The sequence below is a fragment of the Colossoma macropomum genome, unplaced genomic scaffold, assembly GCF_904425465.1.
Source record: "Colossoma macropomum unplaced genomic scaffold, Colossoma_macropomum, whole genome shotgun sequence".
Classification (NCBI taxonomy): Eukaryota; Metazoa; Chordata; class Actinopteri; order Characiformes; family Serrasalmidae; genus Colossoma; species Colossoma macropomum.
Genome location: NW_023494798.1, coordinates 26,437,017 through 26,457,738, shown reverse-complemented (window position 1 = coordinate 26,457,738; position 20,722 = coordinate 26,437,017). Strand labels below are relative to the sequence as shown.

Genomic DNA, 20,722 nt, shown 5'->3' with positions numbered 1-20,722 from the left:
GACTTTACACTTTGATAAAGACAGACAGTATGAGAAATGCTAATAAAAAATATGCTAATAAACAAAGAAAGCAGTGATTAGTAAATTCAGTTTGAACTGTATTAGTTTGAAAACAGTAGAAAATATGGTATTTGGTGTTTTAACTTATCTTTGTTTCCTTGTTTTTGTTGTAAATAAAATTTGATGTACATTCCAAAAAAATTGGGACTGTAGCATATTTAGTGTCACATCACCTTCCCTTTTAAGAACACTTAATAATTGAGGACTGATCCAGTTTTCAAAGACATTTTCATTCCCCTTTCTATGTTAGACATGTCTTCTGCTGTACGGAGCCATTGTTATCTTATTTTGCGCTTCATGTTTTTAGCAGCAGAAAGATCTGGTGCCAGTCTAATACCCCACTCTCTAATTACACAACCATGTTGTTGTAACATGTACAAAATGTGGCTTGGCTTTGTCTTGTTTACATTAGCATGGATGTCCCTGAAAAAGATGTTGTCTAGAAGGCAGCGTATGTCGCACCATAATATGTACATATCTTTCAGTACAAATGGTGCCTTCACAGATGTGCGAGTTATCTGTGCCATCTGCACCTCCATACAATGACAGACTCTAGCTTTTGAGTTTTAAGCTGGTAACAGTCTGGATAGTCCTGTTTTTCTTCAGGCTGGTGAACAATGCATCCATTAACACTGTGAAAGGTTGACTCATCAGACCACAATACATGTTTCCACTGTGCGTCAGTCCATTTCGGATGAGCTGAAGCCCAGAGAAGTAGGCGGCATTTATAGCTATTGTTCACATAAGGTTTAAATCATAAATTGCATTTGTGGATGCAGTGACGTACAGTGTTTATTGACAATGGTTTGTCAAAGTATTCTCATGCCAGTTTTTAATGCAGTTGTGTCTGAGCAGTCGAAGGTCACTGGTTTTTCAGCCTTTTCCTTTATGCACAGAGATTTCAACAGATTCTCTGAATCTTTTGATGATGTAATGCAGCCTAAAGGGTGAAATAGCTAAAATCCTTGTAATCACATGTTGAAGAATGTTGTTCTTTATCATTGCTTATAAACAACTAAGCCTTTCCTGGATGCTCCTTTTACACACGAGAATGTCATTTATTTAAGATGTTTTGGGACATTTCCATATTTCAGTACGTCTTAAATTGACCCGTCCCAACTTTTTTGGTATGTTTTGCAGGTATTTACAAAATAAATTAAGTTGGTATAGTAAAATGTGAAATGTCTTGTTGTTGAGCTATTTTTTTGTTTCAATACAGTTTTTATTTTCATTACAATTTTTTTGGGAATTGAGGTTTGTAGAATGGTAATGAGCACAACAGAACAGAATAAAGGTACAGGTGTAGCAATGTAGCCAGCTACAGAAACAGTGAACAAAATCATTAGTCTATACATCCACATTCAACTCCTTGACAAAAGCAAAACAAACTTCAGTCCACATTGCTCCCAAGTGTTACATGATAATGGCTGTGCCCCTCCAGACAAATGGCCCAGTTTCCTGTAAATATGTTCAACAGTAATTGAGTTGGTCCTGAGTATAATGCTGCCATAACTTTATCTACCCCAAACAGAATGACCTACAACAGAGTTTTGTGAAGTAATAACGATTAGAAATCACACAGAATCCTTCACTGAATTACTGAACTATTTAAATCTATAAAAATCTGATTGTCCTGCATGACATTGTGGACATTTTTTTAGCTCTGGTGTCCTCCAGTTGTGCAGCTGTGAGCACTACAGCATGTCCTGTTTAGTCACTGTTCCCTTCACCAATTCTTTTTTTCTCGTTCTCTCCTCCCAGATAATGAAATATTCGGAGCAGCGCATCCCCACGCTGAACGAGTACTGTGTGGTGTGTGATGAACAGCACGTCTTTCAGAACGGATCCATGCTGAAGGTGTTACAGACATAACACACTGAAACTTCCTGTGGCTCGTACCCATTCAGTATATCGTCGCTGTTGTAACAAAATCTCATTTATCCAAAATAATATCTGGGAATTCCACTTTTTTCTCAAAATTTCCGCGTAATCCACTCATTGAGAAGTGTACAGTCATTCAGAGTTTTTTGATGTAAAATTGGTTCATTGTAAAGAAACTACTGGCTCTTTGCAGTGGTGGTGATAGGAACCAGGGGTTGCAATGTTTATAGTGCAAATACAGCCATTTAATTTATTTTCCAAAATAACTGGTGAACCTACACCTGTCATCTGAGTTTTATATGTAATGTTAAAATGGTAAAATAGTGGTAAATCTGAAAGAAAAAAATAGGGGGGTAATATTTTGACTTACAACACCCTGCATGTGCCTCTCCACCATGGATTTAAAAAATTTCAATTTTAGATCAAAGTCTTAAAACTGTCATAAAACAATGTCTAAGGCCTCAGACAACAAATTCATAACCATTTCATATATTTCTTGTTCCTGTCACTGCCACTGTGAACAATTCTGACTTGATAAGTTTCTCTATAATGGCACATTTCACATCAAACCACTCACAGTGACTTTATTTATATCTTAACTGTTTAATTATAAAGAAATAGAATAAGATGGAATTCCCCTTTAACATTAATGTAAATTAATGTTAAGATTTAGAAGTAATTTTGGGGCGTTTATATTTTTTCATTCATCATGAAACACAGCTGGCATTTCCAAATGGTTTTAATGTGTAAAAATAAGAAAAAAAATGGACATATGAGGTCTTGATATGACAGTGATGTATTACTGTATTGTATTAGTGTCCAAAATGTTGGTGATTTAAAAAAAAAACATGGATTTGGAGAAACGTTACACCCCTAGTAGCAATGCATTAATCATCATTTTTATAGCCAATTCTTATTCCGATTTCTCTACAGCCAATTTTAAATTCTGAAATGAAAAATAAGTTGCTTATTTAAATAACATGAATTAAAGAAAGTGCTACAGCAAATTTAAGAGGAAACTGGCTATTTAGTACAAGACGTCATTCATAATTATGCTAGGATATTTTGATATAGGCATAGCAGCTGCATAGAAATACAGCGCAAGTGCACTTACATGCCTCATGTTATATGCCTCATAAAATTGTAACACAGATCGTCCAAAATAAATATAAACTGGCTAATTGCATGTTTGAAGCCAACATATACAGATTTTGAGTGCATCACTAGTGTATTGTGTAATAAAAGAACTGTGTGTGCATAACCTCAAAAATTAATAATGATAACATGCAAAGTTGTTACAACATGCTACTTAATTTTCTTTTCTTGGTAAAACATTACAGTGTGTCCTGGAAATGTGATGATACTGTAAATATGGGTCTGTTTACATCTTACAATAACATGCGTTTTTGATGACTGAATCACTTAATCCACAATCAGAGGTGGTCAGTTGGTGACAGCATTTAAAACGTGTAACACGTCTTTTTTATCATATGCAATTCTTCTTGCACACTGAGCCAATGAAAGTGTCCAAGCCAAGCTTGTTGACTCATAACAGGGAAAAAAGTAAAACAGAAACAGTGAATGTGTTGATGTGCTTTAGACACGGGAAAAGTACATTCAGATCTTGTCTGATCAAACTGGATGTACGTTTGTGAAAAGTGTAGCTTGATTTTGGCCAGAGTGTATCCAGATGCGATCTTGACATGAAGCACAAGTTAATGCACGGTGTAAACAGGCTCTATAGGATTGTAACACAGCTTTTCTCCTCTAATAATGGTGGTATTTTGTATGTTTGTTGCAGCCTGCGGTCTGCACCAGAGAGTTGTGTGTGTTCTCTTTCTACACACTGGGAGTGATGTCGGGGGCAGCAGAAGAAGTCGCTACTGGAGCTGAGGTACACACACACAAGCGTTCTCGCATTTGAGTTTTTCAAGGACACTTGGATCTGCTGTAGTTATACAGTGGACTTCAGTGGAAAGGACCAGTCAGGTTACATTCAGAAAGAGAAATGCCAGAAAATGTTTACTGTAGGTTTGGCTAGAAGCAAGTAAATGACTTACATTTCAATCACGCCTGCTTTCCTAAAATGGAGATTCCAGTTTGATGGTGCAACATGCAGATCGAGCCAACAGAAAGAACAGTAAACGTGCAAATTGGGTGCTGTGTGCTGTTTGAAAGTCTCTGTTATTGCAGCACCAAAAACAGCCTTTTGAGATAAGGATTTTAGAGGCCTGTTTCAATTGGTACAGTTCATTGTTGCGGTTAAAATGAATTGTATTGAGTTCCGTTGTGCTCTGTGTGCTGTTTTTTAATGTTGTGGTGAAGGTGGTGGATCTGCTGGTTGCTATGTGCAGAGCTGCTCTGGAGTCTCCTCGTAAGAGCATCATCTTTGAGCCCTATCCCTCTGTAGTCGACCCTAATGACCCCAAAACGCTCGCCTTCAATCCCAAGGTGACGGACCATCCTTTATGTTTTACAGATGGCATGTACTTTTTGCTGTATTTTTAAGCAAGAAATGTGACCACATTAACTATGCAAACAACAGTGCTTTATTTGGATGAGGAAGCTTAGCATTTGTTCACTTCGTCATTAATCACTCATTCTTCTCTTATTTTCTCTTGAACACTTCCTGGTTGCATGCTATGTGTCTCTCTATGGATGGGTGGTCACAGAAGAAGAATTATGAGAGACTGCAGAAGGCACTGGACAGTGTAATGTCCATACGAGAGATGACCCAGGTATGGCAGCCAGCTACAGCACCCATCAAGGCCCAGAACCTTTCAGTTTTTTCTGATATGCGTTTAGGAAAATTACTCAGATTGTTTTGGGTTAAATGAATGCTTAGCAGTTACATTTAATCTGTGAATCTGTCTTTGGTGTAACTGCTCTATGGGTGAATCTGTCTTTAGTGTGACTGTAGAAAAAAGTGAGTCTTTCTTTGGTGTAACTTTGTGAGTATCATTGCTATAATTGTACTATGAGTGTGCCTGTTTTTGGTATAACTACATTATGAATGAGTCTGTCTTTGGTGTAACTATACTAAAGGTGAGTCTGTCTTTGATTCAGCTATTAAAAGGTGAGTCTGTCTTTGGTGCAGTCTTTGGTGTAGCTATACAATGAGTGTGTTTACAGGGATCATATCTGGAGATAAAGAAGCAGATGGATAAACTGGACCCTCTAGCTCATCCTCTGCTGCAGTGGTAAGTGACAAAACACTGGTAAAACTATTTTTACTACTGATGCATTTCATTTCCTATAGTTCAGAGTGCCTTAAACATGCACTTCACACTCTTACTCTTTGTGTTCTTTCGCTGTCTGCAGGATAATATCCAGTAACAGGTCTCATATCGTCAAACTGCCGCTGAGTAGGGTAAAGTGTCTTTGTTCTGCTGGTAGTGGAGAAAATGATTTGATGTTTTAATATTTTGTATTAATGTCTTTCTAATTTTTGTTTGCTTGTGTACTTATCCATATGTCTAATTTCTGATTCTCATTTGTTTCTCCATCCTTCCACCTGGGTAATATTATATCTGAGCAGCAGCTGAAGTTTATGCACACATCCCATCAGTTCCTGCTCCTGAGCAGCCCGCCTGCTAAAGAAGCTCGATTCCGCACAGCCAAGAAGCTCTACGGCAGCACCTTCGCGTTCCAGTGAGCCCCTCTTTCTGCAGTACACCACCATCATATTCCACAGTACAAACTCAGCACTCCGAGATATAAAACTACTGCAGCTTCGAAAATTTGTTTTGCTAGATGTACCCCAACCCGTAGCTGTGGACATAAACGCATTTGAAACAAGCATCCACTGATGTTTCTCTTTCCGATAAACAGTGACTAATCACACTCACTAAATCTGAATTTAGAGCTTGCAGACTCTGAATTAAGTGTGTATATTTAAAAAGACTAAATTTAGTGTACATTTACTAAATTTGAACTTAAAAATAAGTGCTAAATTTTGCTACGCTTAGGCTCTCAAGGGATGTATGGTCTTTTTTTAATAGTGCAGCTTTGGTGTTTTTAGACTGCAGTGTGCTGCAACCTCATTATGACCCTGCTTTTCTATTTTAAAAGATGTCCTGATACAGTAATGCTAACTCTCTCAAAACTTCCCAAAACAGCCAACAAAGACTTATATAAATAGCCTGCTCTTTTTTAGATGCAGAATATTTAGAATACAACTTCTAGTTATTGATCTGTAAAACACATTGATGTTGAATGTGACTGTCTGGTTTCTTTGCTTTTATACATGAGCAGGGGCAACATTTATGGAGTAAGACCCTTCACTCATATACACATTCCTCTCTCTCTATCTCTCTCTCTGACCACTCTAGTGGTTCCCATATAGAGAACTGGCACTCTGTTCTGAGAAATGGACTAGTCAATGCCTCTTATACCAAACTGCAGGTATGTAAATTACATCGGTCAGCTGATCTAAGACGCATTTCCCCATTGGACAGCACTTGTCCCGCCCTGGGTGCAAGTTGGCTGTCCAGCTGATCCATTTTGACAGTAACGAATGCCAGGTCCCCTTGTGCTGTTGGGCTGAAAGGAGGTGAAACTTTCTGGTAACAACATTTCCTGTGCTGACAGCAGCTGCTCCCATACACCTTGCTGTCCCAAACTGCAGTGGGTGTTGGGTCAGCTGGGGTCAGGGGTTACCATTAGGTTTCACAGGGGGTTTTAAGGGAATCACTGAGTGTTTAGGTGGATCTCAGGACACCCGTTACTCTTGCTTAGCTGACTACACTCTCTGTGGAGTACCTACGGATGTGGTAAGAAGTGGGCCAGCTGTACTGTATGCACCGTTCCGCTGTACCAGTCTCTCAAGTTCCAAGCTAGACCGGTTTGTTATTTATGTATTTAGACAGAAGTAATACTTACACAGTTGTCCTTGGAAGCAACATCGAATACAATCCTGGAACTTTATCTTCCATGTTCTGCTTGTACATTACACATCCTTCATTCCATATTCTTACTTTCATCTTCTTCTCTGTGAAGCTGTCACCTTCAATGCAAAAAACTTCTAGTCAATATATCTAATATTTCTCCATGTCATGGTGTAAAAATATTAAAATATTACTTAATCATAGACATTTTGAGTATTTTTATGTATGAAATTTTCTCATTCTGTTGGCAGATAATTTTTTTGCTTGTCATAAGGCAAAAGTATCTGCATTATGTTGTAAAACAAGCAAAATAACCTGACAACAGAATGGCATTTTCATTAGATAAAATTGCTAGCATAAAATAAAGCAAGTAATAATGTCTATAAATAACTTTATTAATCTTATCATTTTCTTACAACAATCTCATAATGAAGAATATTAGGTAAATTGACTAGATCTATGGTGCTTTCACTTGCCAGTATATCATCTTTTGCAGCGTTGAGCCCTCGTTTAGCTTAGTGCTAATGGACAGCGGAATCGCTTTTTGTTCTAGGTCTTTACACTTAACCTCATATTCACAAGGTTCTGCTTGTCATCATCTTCATTGTCATCATCATCATCCTCATCTTTTTTCTGTTGACTTTTTCTACACACTCACACTTTGTACCCCAGCTTTGTCTTTCTGCTCTTGTTCCTTCTGCCTTTTTGCTGTTCTTGCATGTCAAATTTTACTTCATAGCCAGTTGCACAACTTGTTGCTGTGGTTTCATGACTTGATAAAAAGAAGGATCGTGATGAAAATCCTTGTCTGATATAGCCAACTTACCTTGGATACCTCTTCTTGCTCGATGCTCTCTTCTTTGTCTGTTTCTTTCTGGCTCTCTTTGTTTGGCACACACGAACAGTGGGGGGAAACAAGTATTCATACACTTTTTGTTCTTTAATGTACTTCCAGTGCATATATCCACTTCAAATATATACACATGATGTAGTTTGACTTTGTGTTTTGAATTTGTGAAGAATTTGGGCAAATCAGAACTCTTTTGGAACAATGTGCTCTGGTCAGACAAGACAAAAACAGTACTCTTTGGCAATAATTCAGCTTGTTGGATTTGAAACAAGATGGGTTACACGTATGATCCCAAGAAGCACCATAACCACAGTGAAGTACGGAGATGGGAGTGTTATCATAAGGGGCTGCTTCTCTGCAAATGGCACTGGGCCATTAGATGTCGTAGCAGAAAATATGAATGGCCAGAAGGACTGGTACATTACAGAAGAATTTCATTGGACAAAAAAAACTAGGGAGAAGATGGATGTTTCAACAAGACAGTGACCCCAAACATACAGCCAAAATAGTTTAATGCTGGTTTCTGAAAGAGATAGTACTTGTATAGCCTTGCCAATCTCCTGACTTGAATCATTGAAGATATATAGAGGATTTTGAGCATGCCAGTCCATCAGAGGGACCCTCGTAGCCTTGGAGCGTTGAAGACAGTTTGCCAAGAGGCATGGGCCAACTTGAACCACAAAAAGCTAAGTACTTTTTACCATAGATATTTCAATGCTGTAATTGCCACCAACAACTTTGCAACAAAATCTGAATATTTGTGTTTAAAGTACATCATTATATGTGTAAATTAGATGTTTATATACACTGGAGGTCTGTTAAATATCAAAAGCAAAAAACACTGAATACTTGTTTCCCCCCAATACATAGTCTATGTATGTGTTGATCTGGCAGCATGTAGTATTGCTGTCCCAGTGACTCTCACTTTCTTTAACCCAAGCTGCATGGGGCAGCCTACGGAAAGGGCATCTATCTCAGCCCAATCTCCAGCATATCCTTCGGATACTCAGGTAGGATCACCAGATGACATCATGCCCCTCTGCACATCTCTTGCGCTCACCCATCATGTTCTGTCGAGCCTGTGCTGTTGCAGTGGTGCTCATGGATGTGTCGCACTGGGTGAAAGCTGAACGCAGCCATGCTAAACTTTACCTTAAACTCATCACATTCCTTCCTATTAGCTGGTCATTGTTGGTGGTGGTTGCTGGTTGTTGTGTGATGGTCTGTCCATTCTTTGGATGATAATAAACTGTGAGTCGTGCTACGAACTGTGAGCTGAAAGTCATAAGGCATCCCTCAGAGTGACATCACAGCTCAAAGCTGTTTGCTCAAGGACTTGCACTGAAGAACTTACCTGCAATCCTTCATTACAACTGCATTCTTTCATAGCAGCTGCTGCTGGGTTGGGCAAACTAAAGACTGTAGTGCACTGCACAGTTTTTTGTCAAAATATTTATGTTTAAAATGCATTATTAATTTCAAATATGATAAAATTTTATGCATGTGAAAGCCCACATTGTATGCGTATATAATCAAGCTAGTGTTAGCATGGTGGCAAATTTATTGTTGTTTCTAACCTGCTTAGTATCAATGAGCAATAACAATGTAGTACATATCAGTAATGTAGCAATTAACTCTGGTGTCATGTTACATATTATGTTGCATGTTACATGTCACATATTAATCCCATAGTCATTTAAGTAATAGAACATGAGAGGGAGTGTGTTATCGCAAAATAACATCACGGCTGTGATTTGGTCGCAAGCATGAGCCGAAGGCGAGTGCTGTAGAATGTGGCATTTAATATGTTTTAATGTCAGCGATTCCTTCCGCCAAATTATAGTTCCTTAACAAGCAGCTTGTTGCTATGTCAGAGTAATGAGCTCCGCTCACCCGCTGCACAGTCTGCTGTGAGCCTCACCTTTTGAAATTCGGACTGAGCCATAAAACTGCTGCAATATCAAGTTTAGCTCAGTTTTGTCTTTTTTTGCTAAATGAATATTAGTGTTGTTTTGTTCCAGCCGGTGTGTAGAGCAACTTCCAGCCCATTTTGTTTGGTGAATTGTATTCGGTTCATTTCTGGCTGATTCCAGGTTGTTTAGGTTTCTTTCTGTCAGAGCTGCCCACGGAAAAGCTGCTCAGTGGTGATGACAGTTTGGGAACTTAGTGTAGTCTCATCTTCAGAGTCTGACCAAATTGGCTCTCGGTGAAATGTGATCTTAAAAGTGTCCATTTTCGTTTCCGTTTGTGCGCAAAAAGTAAGAAGTAAAAACTTTCAAATGGCTTGAGCGTCTGCTACAGCTGTCAAAGTCGTTGCTTAGTAACAGTGTCTCAGCGGAGTGATACAGTGTTCGTGAAAAAAACGTGATGTTATGGCGAAATAACAGTATGGTTAGAATGCTTCTCAACCAATCAGCTTGCGTGGCCGGATCTAACTGGTGTATGATTCTGAATAATTCATAATAGGATTCGGTGATATGAACATTTTGTAACCAATACCAATTTTAAAATCAACCTCAATTCTTCGACTTCGTTCGTTGATGTCCTTGTTCATAATAAGCGCAGTTCATCATATTGCTTAAAAAATTCTTATTTTCCCATAATTTTCTATAAAGTTTGTCCAACCTGGCAACAGTTACTGGGCAAAGCGTGATCAGTTGTGTGACAGTCACAGTCATAATGTGTTAGTAGATGCCTCTTTAACTAATATCTGAAAATCATTGTCATTTTAAGTGAGGCTTTTTGTAATGTTTTATGTTTGAACAGTATCAAGGCAATATGTTCTTACATAATCTTTTAGTTATTGTTATTTAATGTTAATGAGTTATTGTTAATATGGTATTGGTAACTTGTTATTGATTGATATCATCAGCTGGATTGCTTCCCTATCATAAAACCAGTGATTCATGTTCTTCAAAGAATGTTCCAATAATTCATGTTGGGTGTTTGAAACATCTTCCATGACAAACTGTTATGACTAAGGCCATATTATTTTAATCAGCGTTGTATATTTTAGAAAAATAATATTTCACAAGCTGAATCTTGTGTTCCGTATGTGTGATCCATTTATCATGTTGTGTACTCCATACTCCATCATGTGCTTTGTGATGCATGAACTTAAGTAACATATGTGAAATAATTTACCAGATATCACTAATATTGTTTGATCTAATCTCAGTTATATGTGTGTGTGTGTGTGTGTGTGTGTGTGTGTGTGTGTGTGTGTGTGTTTAGGGATGGGTAAAGGACAACATCGAATGCCGACTAAAGATGAACTAGTGCAGCGTTATAACCGTATGAACACAATTCCGCAGGTAAGAGATTTACATGTCACAGCTCTGTGTGTCGGCCCACGCTTCATTCCCTCACTACATGAAACTACATATAAGTTTCATAGTACTGAATAATTCAAAATAGGGCTTGACCAGTATAAACACTTATTGAGCAACTCTTATTTCAAAGAGCTTAAAATTTTGATAATTTTCATCGATTTTATGCTATGTTGCGCTCACACTAAAAGTTTGGATACATTTTATACCTTTTTGTTATATTTCTGTAATAAAAATGACTGTCAACTTATTCTTGGCCCATGCTACAGGATAATCGGACCAATTTTGATGCCAACTTGACTGTGCCTGCAATTGCAAATTGCAAATCTCAATTTCAGGCTTGTCTTAAACCATTGTCTTCCCAGATTATCCTGTGGGGTGGGGTGTGTCTAACCCAGTCTTTACTCCTCGGTCTACTCACAGTCCAGTCAGGGATGCCTCAATTTTGAATCGTAAATATGCCATATTGAAGACTCTACCTCTCTTTAAGTTTGGAGGAAACGCTGATTCTCTCATATGAAATGCGCATGTGGAAGACTATTAGCCAATGAGAGCCGAGACAAATGGAAAGATAATATTTGTCTTCTTCACTGATGTAATATTGCTGATTTCCACTAGCACGTCTGAGGCAATTGCCTATTAAACATATTGATAAGATGTTTAATAAACATTATGTATTCTTATCAATAGAGGTGAGTAATCCAGGCCCCAAAAAGCAAAAATCCCGCCCCCCCCAGGGATTTGTTACAGCTGCCTGGTTTCTCTCCAGCAGCAAAGGTGTTCAGGAAGTTGGAACAAAATCCTGGGGAGAATGTTTACATTCTGGAATGTTTACATTATAACACCCTGCCAGTGTTATAAAAATAATTTTTTACTTTACTGCAAAATGCAGAGCAATCTGTGCCTCTGTGTTATCAGCTTGTTTTGAAAATCAGCTTGTGTTTGTTTTGAAATCACATCTGTTCATATGAGATTCCAGATTGATCGGAACTCCAGTCTGTAGACTACGGAAGTCCGGAGAGGCCATGAGATAGTTATAATTTTCTGTATTGTTATTTTGAGATAACAAGTTAATTATATCGAAAGTGTTATCTTGAAATATCAAATCACTTATCTTGTTATCTCGAGATATCAAAAGTTGTTATCTTGAGATAACGTTATTTATCTTGTGATCTCAAAATAACAAAGTTGCTGTCTTCAGATAGCGAGTTACTTATCTTGTTTTCTCAAGATAACAGAGTTGTTGTCTTGAAATATCGAGTTACTTATCTTGTTACCTCAAGATAACAATCCAGAAAATTATAGCAACAGCTCATGGCCTCTCCGGACTTCCGTAGTGAACTGAATTTTAAATTGTGTGGTTTTTTGTTTAGCTGTGAAGACTGAAAGAAGTGCAAAATATCTGTAAACTTTGTCGTTATGTGAGGGGTCTCTCACATTTTCAACAATGGTTTGTATTTTATTAATCCTGTACTCGGGGGCCAGATATGAGCAGTATCTATAAGGACTGCCATGTGAGCACGAGACCAGTATGTTTTCAGAAGTAAACTGTTCATTTCAATTTAATACAAGCCACTTTGGCAATACCGATAAATCCACGGGACCTCAATATTGACTAGTATCGATATTGGGCAGTCAATATATAGGTCCAGCCCTAATTGTTAGCAGCTAGCTACTTAATAATAAGCGTTAAGACTGAATAGCAAGCTTGTAGTTTAAGGGATTAAAGTCTCTCTTTTCTCTTCTCACAGAGCCGGCCCATACAGTCTCGCTTTCTGCAGAGTCGGAATCTGAACTGCATTGCGCTCTGTGAAGGTGAGCAGCTGAATCGGTGCCCATTATAGCTCTTCAGGAGCAGTCTGCACCTGAGAAACTCTGTGTGACATTTACGAGACAATTCAGGGCAGATTCTGCTTTAAAAGTGCCCTGTATTGCACCAGTTGTGCTTATGTGACAGAATCAGAGTCTGGGTTTATGTGAATTTCATCAGGATTACACTGACTTAAAACAGTGTTGATAGGTTGGAGTCTTCGCGGTACTTGATATATGTTAGTGTAGATTAGTGCAGGAGATGAGTTATTCCCTCTGGGCTGAAGGTTGTGCAGATAGTTTGCAGGTGTAAGAAGAAGGCCTTATAACCAATTAGCTTGTAAAACCTCCCTGCTGAAAAAAGCCATAAAAACCATAGAAGTGTTTCTGTTGGTTCCTGATTATTTTTTTGTAATGTGTTTTGGCTTTTTGAATGGGTTGATATCACAATGTAAAGGATCCTAATGGTTTAACAGATGACCAATGGCTGATTCTAAATGCATTTGATGGCTTTATGATTAGAAAGCAAAACCACCATGTCTCTTTTCAGCAGGGTTCTAAAAAAATAACTACTTGTTAAGCATAAAATGCATTAAATATGCATACAAACATTGCAGCACAGAGTATGAAATTTAATGTACAGAGTATAAAGTTCTGCATTTTGGCTGTAATCTTTGCCACAGTGATCACATCAAAGGACCTTCAGAAACATGGAAACATCTGGGTGTGTCCTGTATCCGACCATGTGTGCACACGCTTCTTCTTTGTGTGAGTATCTGTGTGTGTATCTGGCTGTGTGTTTACAAAAGTTGAGAACTGCTGAATTGTGTGTTTGTGTAAGAGTGTTCATATCCCAGAGGGCATGTGAGCAGTTACCAGGTGGTACAAGGAAAGTTACTGTGAAATTTGATTTACAGAATAAAAAATAGTACTTGATATTAAAAATATATGACCAGGAACAAAACCACGAACCAAAATAAAAAGATAAATAAAAACTGAAGTTACACTGATTTCTAGTGTATCACAACAGTGATGCATTATGCATGACATGCACCTCATCTACAGTTTGGCTGGGCAGTATGGCAATGTTTATCATTATTGTGAGGAATTACATCAAAATACAACACAATTTTTTGTAAATTAGTCAACACAAAAGCATTGTCAATACTTCAGAGAACACTGACCAACTGCATGTTTCAGTATAAAAAGACCATAAATAGTCCAGTATAACTGGATGTAGTGCAGTACAGAGTGTGGAATTAGATAAAAATCATTGTATTCATAGTTATTAGGTAGTATTTTTCAAAGCAGCACATGGCAAAAATGGCATTTTTCTGCAAATGTTGTTGCACAGTTTCTGTTTATTTGCTGATTTTACCATATTTACCGTTTACATTTTTTTTTTCATATTTTACATTGTAAATTGTGAAATTGGTAAGTCTGACAGTATTTTTCACTCACAGTAAAAATAATTGTCAAAAACAAGTAGTTGTAAAATAGATAACCATTTAAAGTCAGCTTAAAAATAGGCTATTTCTGCTGTTTAATCTACTGTTCTGCATTAATAACATTATTTCGCCATGCTATAGCATTTCAGTGCTGTTGATCTATCAAAGCCAAAATGTAAACATTTATTTTGTTGATATTACTTCTTTTTTGAGCGAACAAACACATGAATAGGAGTGAGGAATGGAAGTCTGGACCCGTTGGGGTTAATATCAATACAATTGAGGATTGTGCTGGATAATGGGATTCTGTAGACCAAACAGAACATGCTGTAGGGGTACATATAACAAACAAACAACAAACTACTGGCTAAGAGGTTGTACAGCATGTCCTGTGTATCTAATATCAAGCAGCCTCATTTGTGAAAAAAAACTGTGTGAATACACAAGAAAATGGCAAGTAATGTTGTTTGTAAAATGGACCTTTACAGAAGCTTTCAACCAGACTCACGTACACTGTAAACACTAGATTTGCTAGTAGAATGTGTGTAGCCAGTTAGGAGAGCTGCATGCTATAGAAAGGAGGTCTGAATAATAGGCTATAATAAAAAGAAAACAGAAAACACCTTTGCTTTCATTTCTGTTAATTGCTGAGGTTACTTTCATTTTTCAAATTATTATTAGTTAATTAGTTATTTGATACTTGACCAGAGAGCAGTTATTTTGCACTAAGTAAAAAAAAAACATTGGATGTCTTTCAGAGATTGACGCTCTTTCAGGAGCAGCTGTAAATTTTGTTCCCACTTACAAACATTTCAAGACACTTTGATGAATAAGGAGATTTGCATAAAAGGTGTTTGAACAATTTACACAGAAAGTCATCCTGTTTTTCTTATGCATAAGGCCCAATGGTTTGAACATCTCTCTCTCTCCCTCTCCAACTCTCTCTCTTTCCCTCTCTCTTTCAGTTATGAAGATGGTCAGGTGGGAGATGCTAACATTAACACCCAGGAGCCCAAGGTGCAGAAGGAGATCATGCGTGTGATTGGCACCCAGATATACTCCAGCTGAGAGGGGTTTCCTGGGGCCGTCTGCAGGGGCTGTAGAAGAGCATCCTAACCCTCGCTGCAGAAACAGCCACACATCTCAGCTTCAGCTTGACTCAGAAAGGGGGACGGGCAGAAGAGCTGAGTGTCTTTCCCTTCTCTTTCTTCCCAATGCTCCTCTTTCTCCCTTTGTTCTTTTTCCCCTCTCCTGTCGCGTTCGTGCCGAGGGTTGGACGGGTGTCCCCGCCCCCTGCTGCGTGGTTTGTGGCCTATTTGGGGCGGCTGGGCCAGTAGGAATTTCCTCCTCCTCCTCCTCCTTCTCCTCCTCTTCATCCCCAGCGGGAAGTGAGATTAAAGAGTAACGACAGAGCAGACATCAGCTCTTTCCACTACAGAAGAGTCTTTCTAAAACTGCGCCCACGGATACTGCGGCGACTGCTAATGAGTGCGGGAAACTTCACATGACTCCACCCACACTGCTCCAGGCTCCGCCCCCACATGCCCTCAATCCCTTTTAAGTCCATCAGTCAAACTGCTCTGAACTTGCCTCAGTATGAGGTCGAATTGTTTTTGTCCTTTTACCCATATCGTTGACTTCTGCTGGACTCTTCATAGCTCCCACATACTTGGCGCCACTGAACATTTATCATTCCGAATATCCATAAGGAAAAAACAAAACAAAAAAACAAAGTAATCTAAAAACGTTTATTACATTGTTTTTTTTTCCCTCTCTGGATAGTAAGTGATGGATCCCTCATGCACCCTTTATTGTGTTTGTAAGAACATTATCCTCTTGATCTGTTTACTTTCATATTCTTTGAGTAATGACACGTATTAATATCCAAGATGCAGTTATCTCTGGAGTTGCTTTTGTTCAGCGACTCCTCCCGGTAAAATCAATTTCCTGTTCTTTCGTCTCCGTTGCGCGGCACGACAGAAACACGCACACATTCGCGCATAGACTCAGTAGAAAGATGTTTACTGCAATTTATCAGACTGAGCATGGATGCCTGTGCTGAAAAATGAGTGAACAAAAACATATTATTGTTCATATTTGTACTTATTCCTCCTAATCACTGGATTTTCTAAATACATTATGTTGTGGGTGGGGGGGGCGGAGACTCAGTGGGGGGATGCTCTAAGACAAAGCAAAATGTTCTGCACCTCTTTTATCTCTATCTAGTTTGACATTCCTTAATGGCTGTGATTATTACCACACGGCCTACCTCTTCTTATTTTACAACTGGACAGCCTCTTCTCCTACAGACGTTCTGTGAAGAGTCTAGGGTCACACCCTCTCTTTCAAAACCTGTTTTGTTGCATTCCTTCGGCTTGCCCTGATAGTTGAAAACGTCCTGCAGCCTGCCTGAGTGTACGTATGAGTTTGTATATTCAACCAGTGGAGTTCATATCAGATGTTGCACTTCTGGAAAACAAAAAAAAAAAAAGATATGCAGTCATGGCTGGTCTCCTGCAAATGCACCTTCACTTTGATATGCCCTTAGCTCAGTGTACTGTCAGACATGATGTAACTTAATGAAGGACTTAATGAATGTTGGAACAAATCTGGAGGCTTTTTCTTTGAAGAAATAAACAGATTGTGTATAGAATGTGAGTATTGAAGGCATAAGAAGAAGCAGTTTTGGATGAATATCATCCCTGTAGTTCTCTCTCATGGTCTCTTCTTGGTTGTGCTTTTACCAGGCTGGCCCCGTACCTGTTCCTGCTCTTCTTGTATGTCAGTGCTCTGTGTAAAACTGATGTTACGAAAGCGGCGACCGAAAGAAGGAATAAAGAGAGATTTTGCACAATTTTAGATACGTGCTTTAATTTATTTGCCTGTATTTAGTCATATTTGGTGTGCTGTTAGTTGGGAATGCTGAGATGCATTTGCTCCTGTTTACCTATAGGGGGCTCTCATACCATACAATACACACCGCACTTTCAGAAACCTTGGTTCTCAGAATGGTGTTTGTACAGCAGGAGGGTCTACTGTGAAGTGGGTAGGGGGGTCAGAATATGCATCCTAATAACGCACAGGGGTTGCAGTATAATACATGCTGTGAATTAAGTGCAGTTATATTTAATGCCACCCAAAAATTTTGTAGGTTACTCCATGTCAACCTACGTAAAGCTTCTTCAGTCACGTCCATGAAAAAATATTCAAGCAATAGCGTCAGCGCTTAGGTATTTTTTTATGTTAATTAGGCCTAACTGTTCTCATTCAGAAAGAAGCTTCAGTGGAATACAATTAGTCTCAGAAAAATATAGGTTTTATAAAAGCTAAAAAATGGATTTTTACTTGTGATATCATGTTTAACTCATGACATAGCATTTAATGCAGACATTAATCATTTATTGGATAGAAATGTAGGATTTCACAATATGACATAAATGAACCGCTTATGGACATTTATGAACATGAAACCGGTTGATTTAAGGTAAAATATTATTCTGTCTTGTAGTATCACTCAGTTCGGCTCAGTTCAGTCAATCTGTAAACAGTTATACTCAATATTTAAGATGCAGTTTAGATCTTAACGGGTAAAAGTTTAGATCAAACATGAAACATAAAATTACTAAAACTTGCTTAAATTTTTTCATGAAAATCCATGACATGCATTGGCGTGATCTCAGATTGAATGGTTTCCACTGTTCTGTTAAAGGCATTCTGAGATACTCCTCAAACAGATGATCACCAGTAAAAAACATAAAATAATAAAAAAAATGTGTATTTAAATTGATTTGTCTTCAAAGAAAATTAGCAACTTTGTGTGTAATGTTATCTCTGCAGTCTTGTTTTAAATGCAAAATGAATATTGCCACTTCTTCCTTACCACTGTATTGAAAATGTGTCATGTTGAGGAAACATTTGTGAACTGTTAAACTTTCAAAAGTAAGAATTCTTTTGTGATTTTTTTTTATTTCTTACATATTTTTTTTCCACTGTTTGTTCCTGCCAATCATTACCCACTATTGAACTCTCTCTCGTTGCACATCTGGGATCAGTTTAGTTGACTTGTTTCCTCCATAACACATCTTTTCAGACTGACGCTCAATGCAAAATCAGACAGCTAACTGCCCGATTCTTTACATGTGACCCAATAGACAGAGATCAGCTTCTCTCTGATCTGACAGAAAGAGAGGACTCCGCCATCTGTAACTCATTTTTTTCTTTTTTTTTTTTATCATTTTGGTTTCATTATTTGTCTTTTTTTATCTTTTCCCTCTACCTTTATTAGATGAGGAAACAATAGAATGTAACCCACAATACAGTCAGCTCCATAATTATTGGCACCCTTTGTAAAGATGGGTAAAGATGCTCTCTGTGTTAAAAATAATATAAAATATAAATGAGAAAATGCTTTAGTTACATTTTGATCTTCCTAGGATTTGTAGGGTGATAATTGTGGCACGTGAATTTAAAAAAAAAAAACAGGTTTTGATTTCTCATGTTTTCAGTGTGAGATCGAAACGTGCCAATAATTATGTAGCTGATGGTACATGGTATTTCTCAAGCTTTAACATTGTAAATCATAACATGCCTTGTGTTTGCATCCAAACCTCATGATATCATCTGGGTTACACATAACATGCACATTTTTCTATTTGTCTTCAGACATAGCTGATTTGGCTGTGAAAATGTAGTGTTATGAGTTAAATTGTGCATATGAGTTAAATATTCATTCATTCGCAAAGCACTGTAGCTGAATGCGTTAGTAGTTATCTGTCCTTTGAGTAAGAATGATGAAGGTATCAGTTTGAGAACAGATGCTTATCATGGAGCCTGAACCTTTCACAAATATTCCGTAACAGTAGACCCGATCACTAGAGAAACACAGTCTCCACTCTGACATTGCTCTTGTCTTCCACATTCTTGCTTGTTTTACTCAGAGGGGCTTTAGTATCCCAGTTTGGAAAGCTTGTGCGTGGGGGGGAGAGATCACACAGCTGTCACACTCTCCTCCATGATCTCGCCCACACAGCTGTCTCTCTGGCACATGCTGGAGGACCAGCAGGCCCTCAGCACAAATACTGCCTTAGAGATGCCTCCTGCTTCCTTATTGGAAAGTCATAATCATGAAGTCTTTGCATTCAAGTGCTTTGTAGTAAAAAAAAATGGTTTGCTAGTTTGGTTAGATAGTTAGCTGGCCTGATCTTTGTTTGCTCTCTGAACATTTTCCCTTCCTGTCAAAATTGGTTGTAGATCCAGTGATAAACAGATGTAAGCAGATGTCTAAGGCCTAACAGTGACTACTAAAATAAGTTGAATTTAGAGAAATAAAGAATTACCCACAATCTCTGACCACAACAGTTCTTCAGGAAATGGTTTAGTGCATCATGAAATCTCAAATTCCACCTCAATTGGATTTGATCTGATTATTTTGTTACGAGAGTTATTATCAAAAATATACTCGATACACAAATGTACAGATGTGACTGAAGAAGCTAGAATTCCTAAAAGAAATTGTAAAAATGTGTCATAATCAACTTATTACGATGTAAACAGTGAAATGCTCCATTCTAGAGAAACGTAACAAGCCAGAATTGTTCACAATAATTGTAAACAAGTGTTCCAAATGTCATGAATGATAGGAAACAGGCATTTACAGCATTTGAAAGCTCCTAAATAGTGGGAACCAAGAGGCTGCTTTTAAGAAAATGTAAGCTAATATATTTTTAAATTAATATATTTAAACAGGCAGGTCATTATACAGCATCATAATACCTAAAGCAAACAGATTTCTTATCAGATTCCAAACTATTTTACCATTGATGTTGACTTCACAACATCTGGTTCCTATCACCACCACTGTAAAGAAATCCGAGGTGGTAAGTTTCTCTACAGTGAACCATTTCACTTCAGACAACTCTGAATGACCTTATTTACATCTCTATGATTAAAATGTGCTGAAATTTTGGAAACAATAGCTGGAATTTCTCTATAAGTTTGAAAATAGCTTGAAATTATCATTCCATCAGTCCATGATTAGTGAATGCTATTACGATCGTTTTGAGTACAGGTGTCAAGCTCCAGGCCTCGCTGGCCAAAGCACTGCAGACTTTAGCACACTGCTGTATTAAACACACCTGATTTAGCTCATCAGCTAATTAGCAAGGCCTGCATGAACTGAATTCAGAGCGTTAGATGAGGGTAAATGCAAATATCTGCAGCACTTTGGCCTGGAAGGTCTCCCGTTTGACATGCATGGTTTAGAGCATCTTGAAATTGATGCAGTTGAGTTTCTGCCGTCAGATCCATGCGTCAGGATGCACCCATGCATTTTACACCCGCAGTAAGCTGGAAATTTATTGAGCTTGTCAAAATTTCCAGCTGCAATGATGAATTATGAAGAAAATTCACAATAATTCCAACAGCACAGACAGCAAAAGCCCAGTACGGCTTCTAACACTG

The 20,722-nt window shown here is 38.1% G+C and overlaps 1 protein-coding gene across 2 annotated transcripts in view; it reads left to right on the top strand.

The window, feature by feature from the left end:
• Nucleotides 1-17,121, top strand: part of LOC118818187 (protein mono-ADP-ribosyltransferase PARP6-like) — a 32,324-nt gene extending 15,203 nt beyond the window's left edge. For both annotated transcript variants that reach the window (XM_036585379.1, XM_036585378.1), the window contains 13 exons: nucleotides 1,822-1,917; nucleotides 3,743-3,835; nucleotides 4,267-4,392; nucleotides 4,614-4,679; nucleotides 5,074-5,141; nucleotides 5,263-5,311; nucleotides 5,480-5,592; nucleotides 6,273-6,345; nucleotides 8,618-8,687; nucleotides 10,912-10,991; nucleotides 12,758-12,821; nucleotides 13,499-13,583; nucleotides 15,229-17,121. In XM_036585379.1, the coding sequence (XP_036441272.1) occupies nucleotides 1,822-1,917; nucleotides 3,743-3,835; nucleotides 4,267-4,392; nucleotides 4,614-4,679; nucleotides 5,074-5,141; nucleotides 5,263-5,311; nucleotides 5,480-5,592; nucleotides 6,273-6,345; nucleotides 8,618-8,687; nucleotides 10,912-10,991; nucleotides 12,758-12,821; nucleotides 13,499-13,583; nucleotides 15,229-15,331 (1,086 nt within the window). In that variant the 3' untranslated portion in view covers nucleotides 15,332-17,121. The remainder of the gene's footprint in view (nucleotides 1-1,821; nucleotides 1,918-3,742; nucleotides 3,836-4,266; nucleotides 4,393-4,613; nucleotides 4,680-5,073; nucleotides 5,142-5,262; nucleotides 5,312-5,479; nucleotides 5,593-6,272; nucleotides 6,346-8,617; nucleotides 8,688-10,911; nucleotides 10,992-12,757; nucleotides 12,822-13,498; nucleotides 13,584-15,228) is intronic.
• Nucleotides 17,122-20,722: the final 3,601 nt, after the last annotated feature.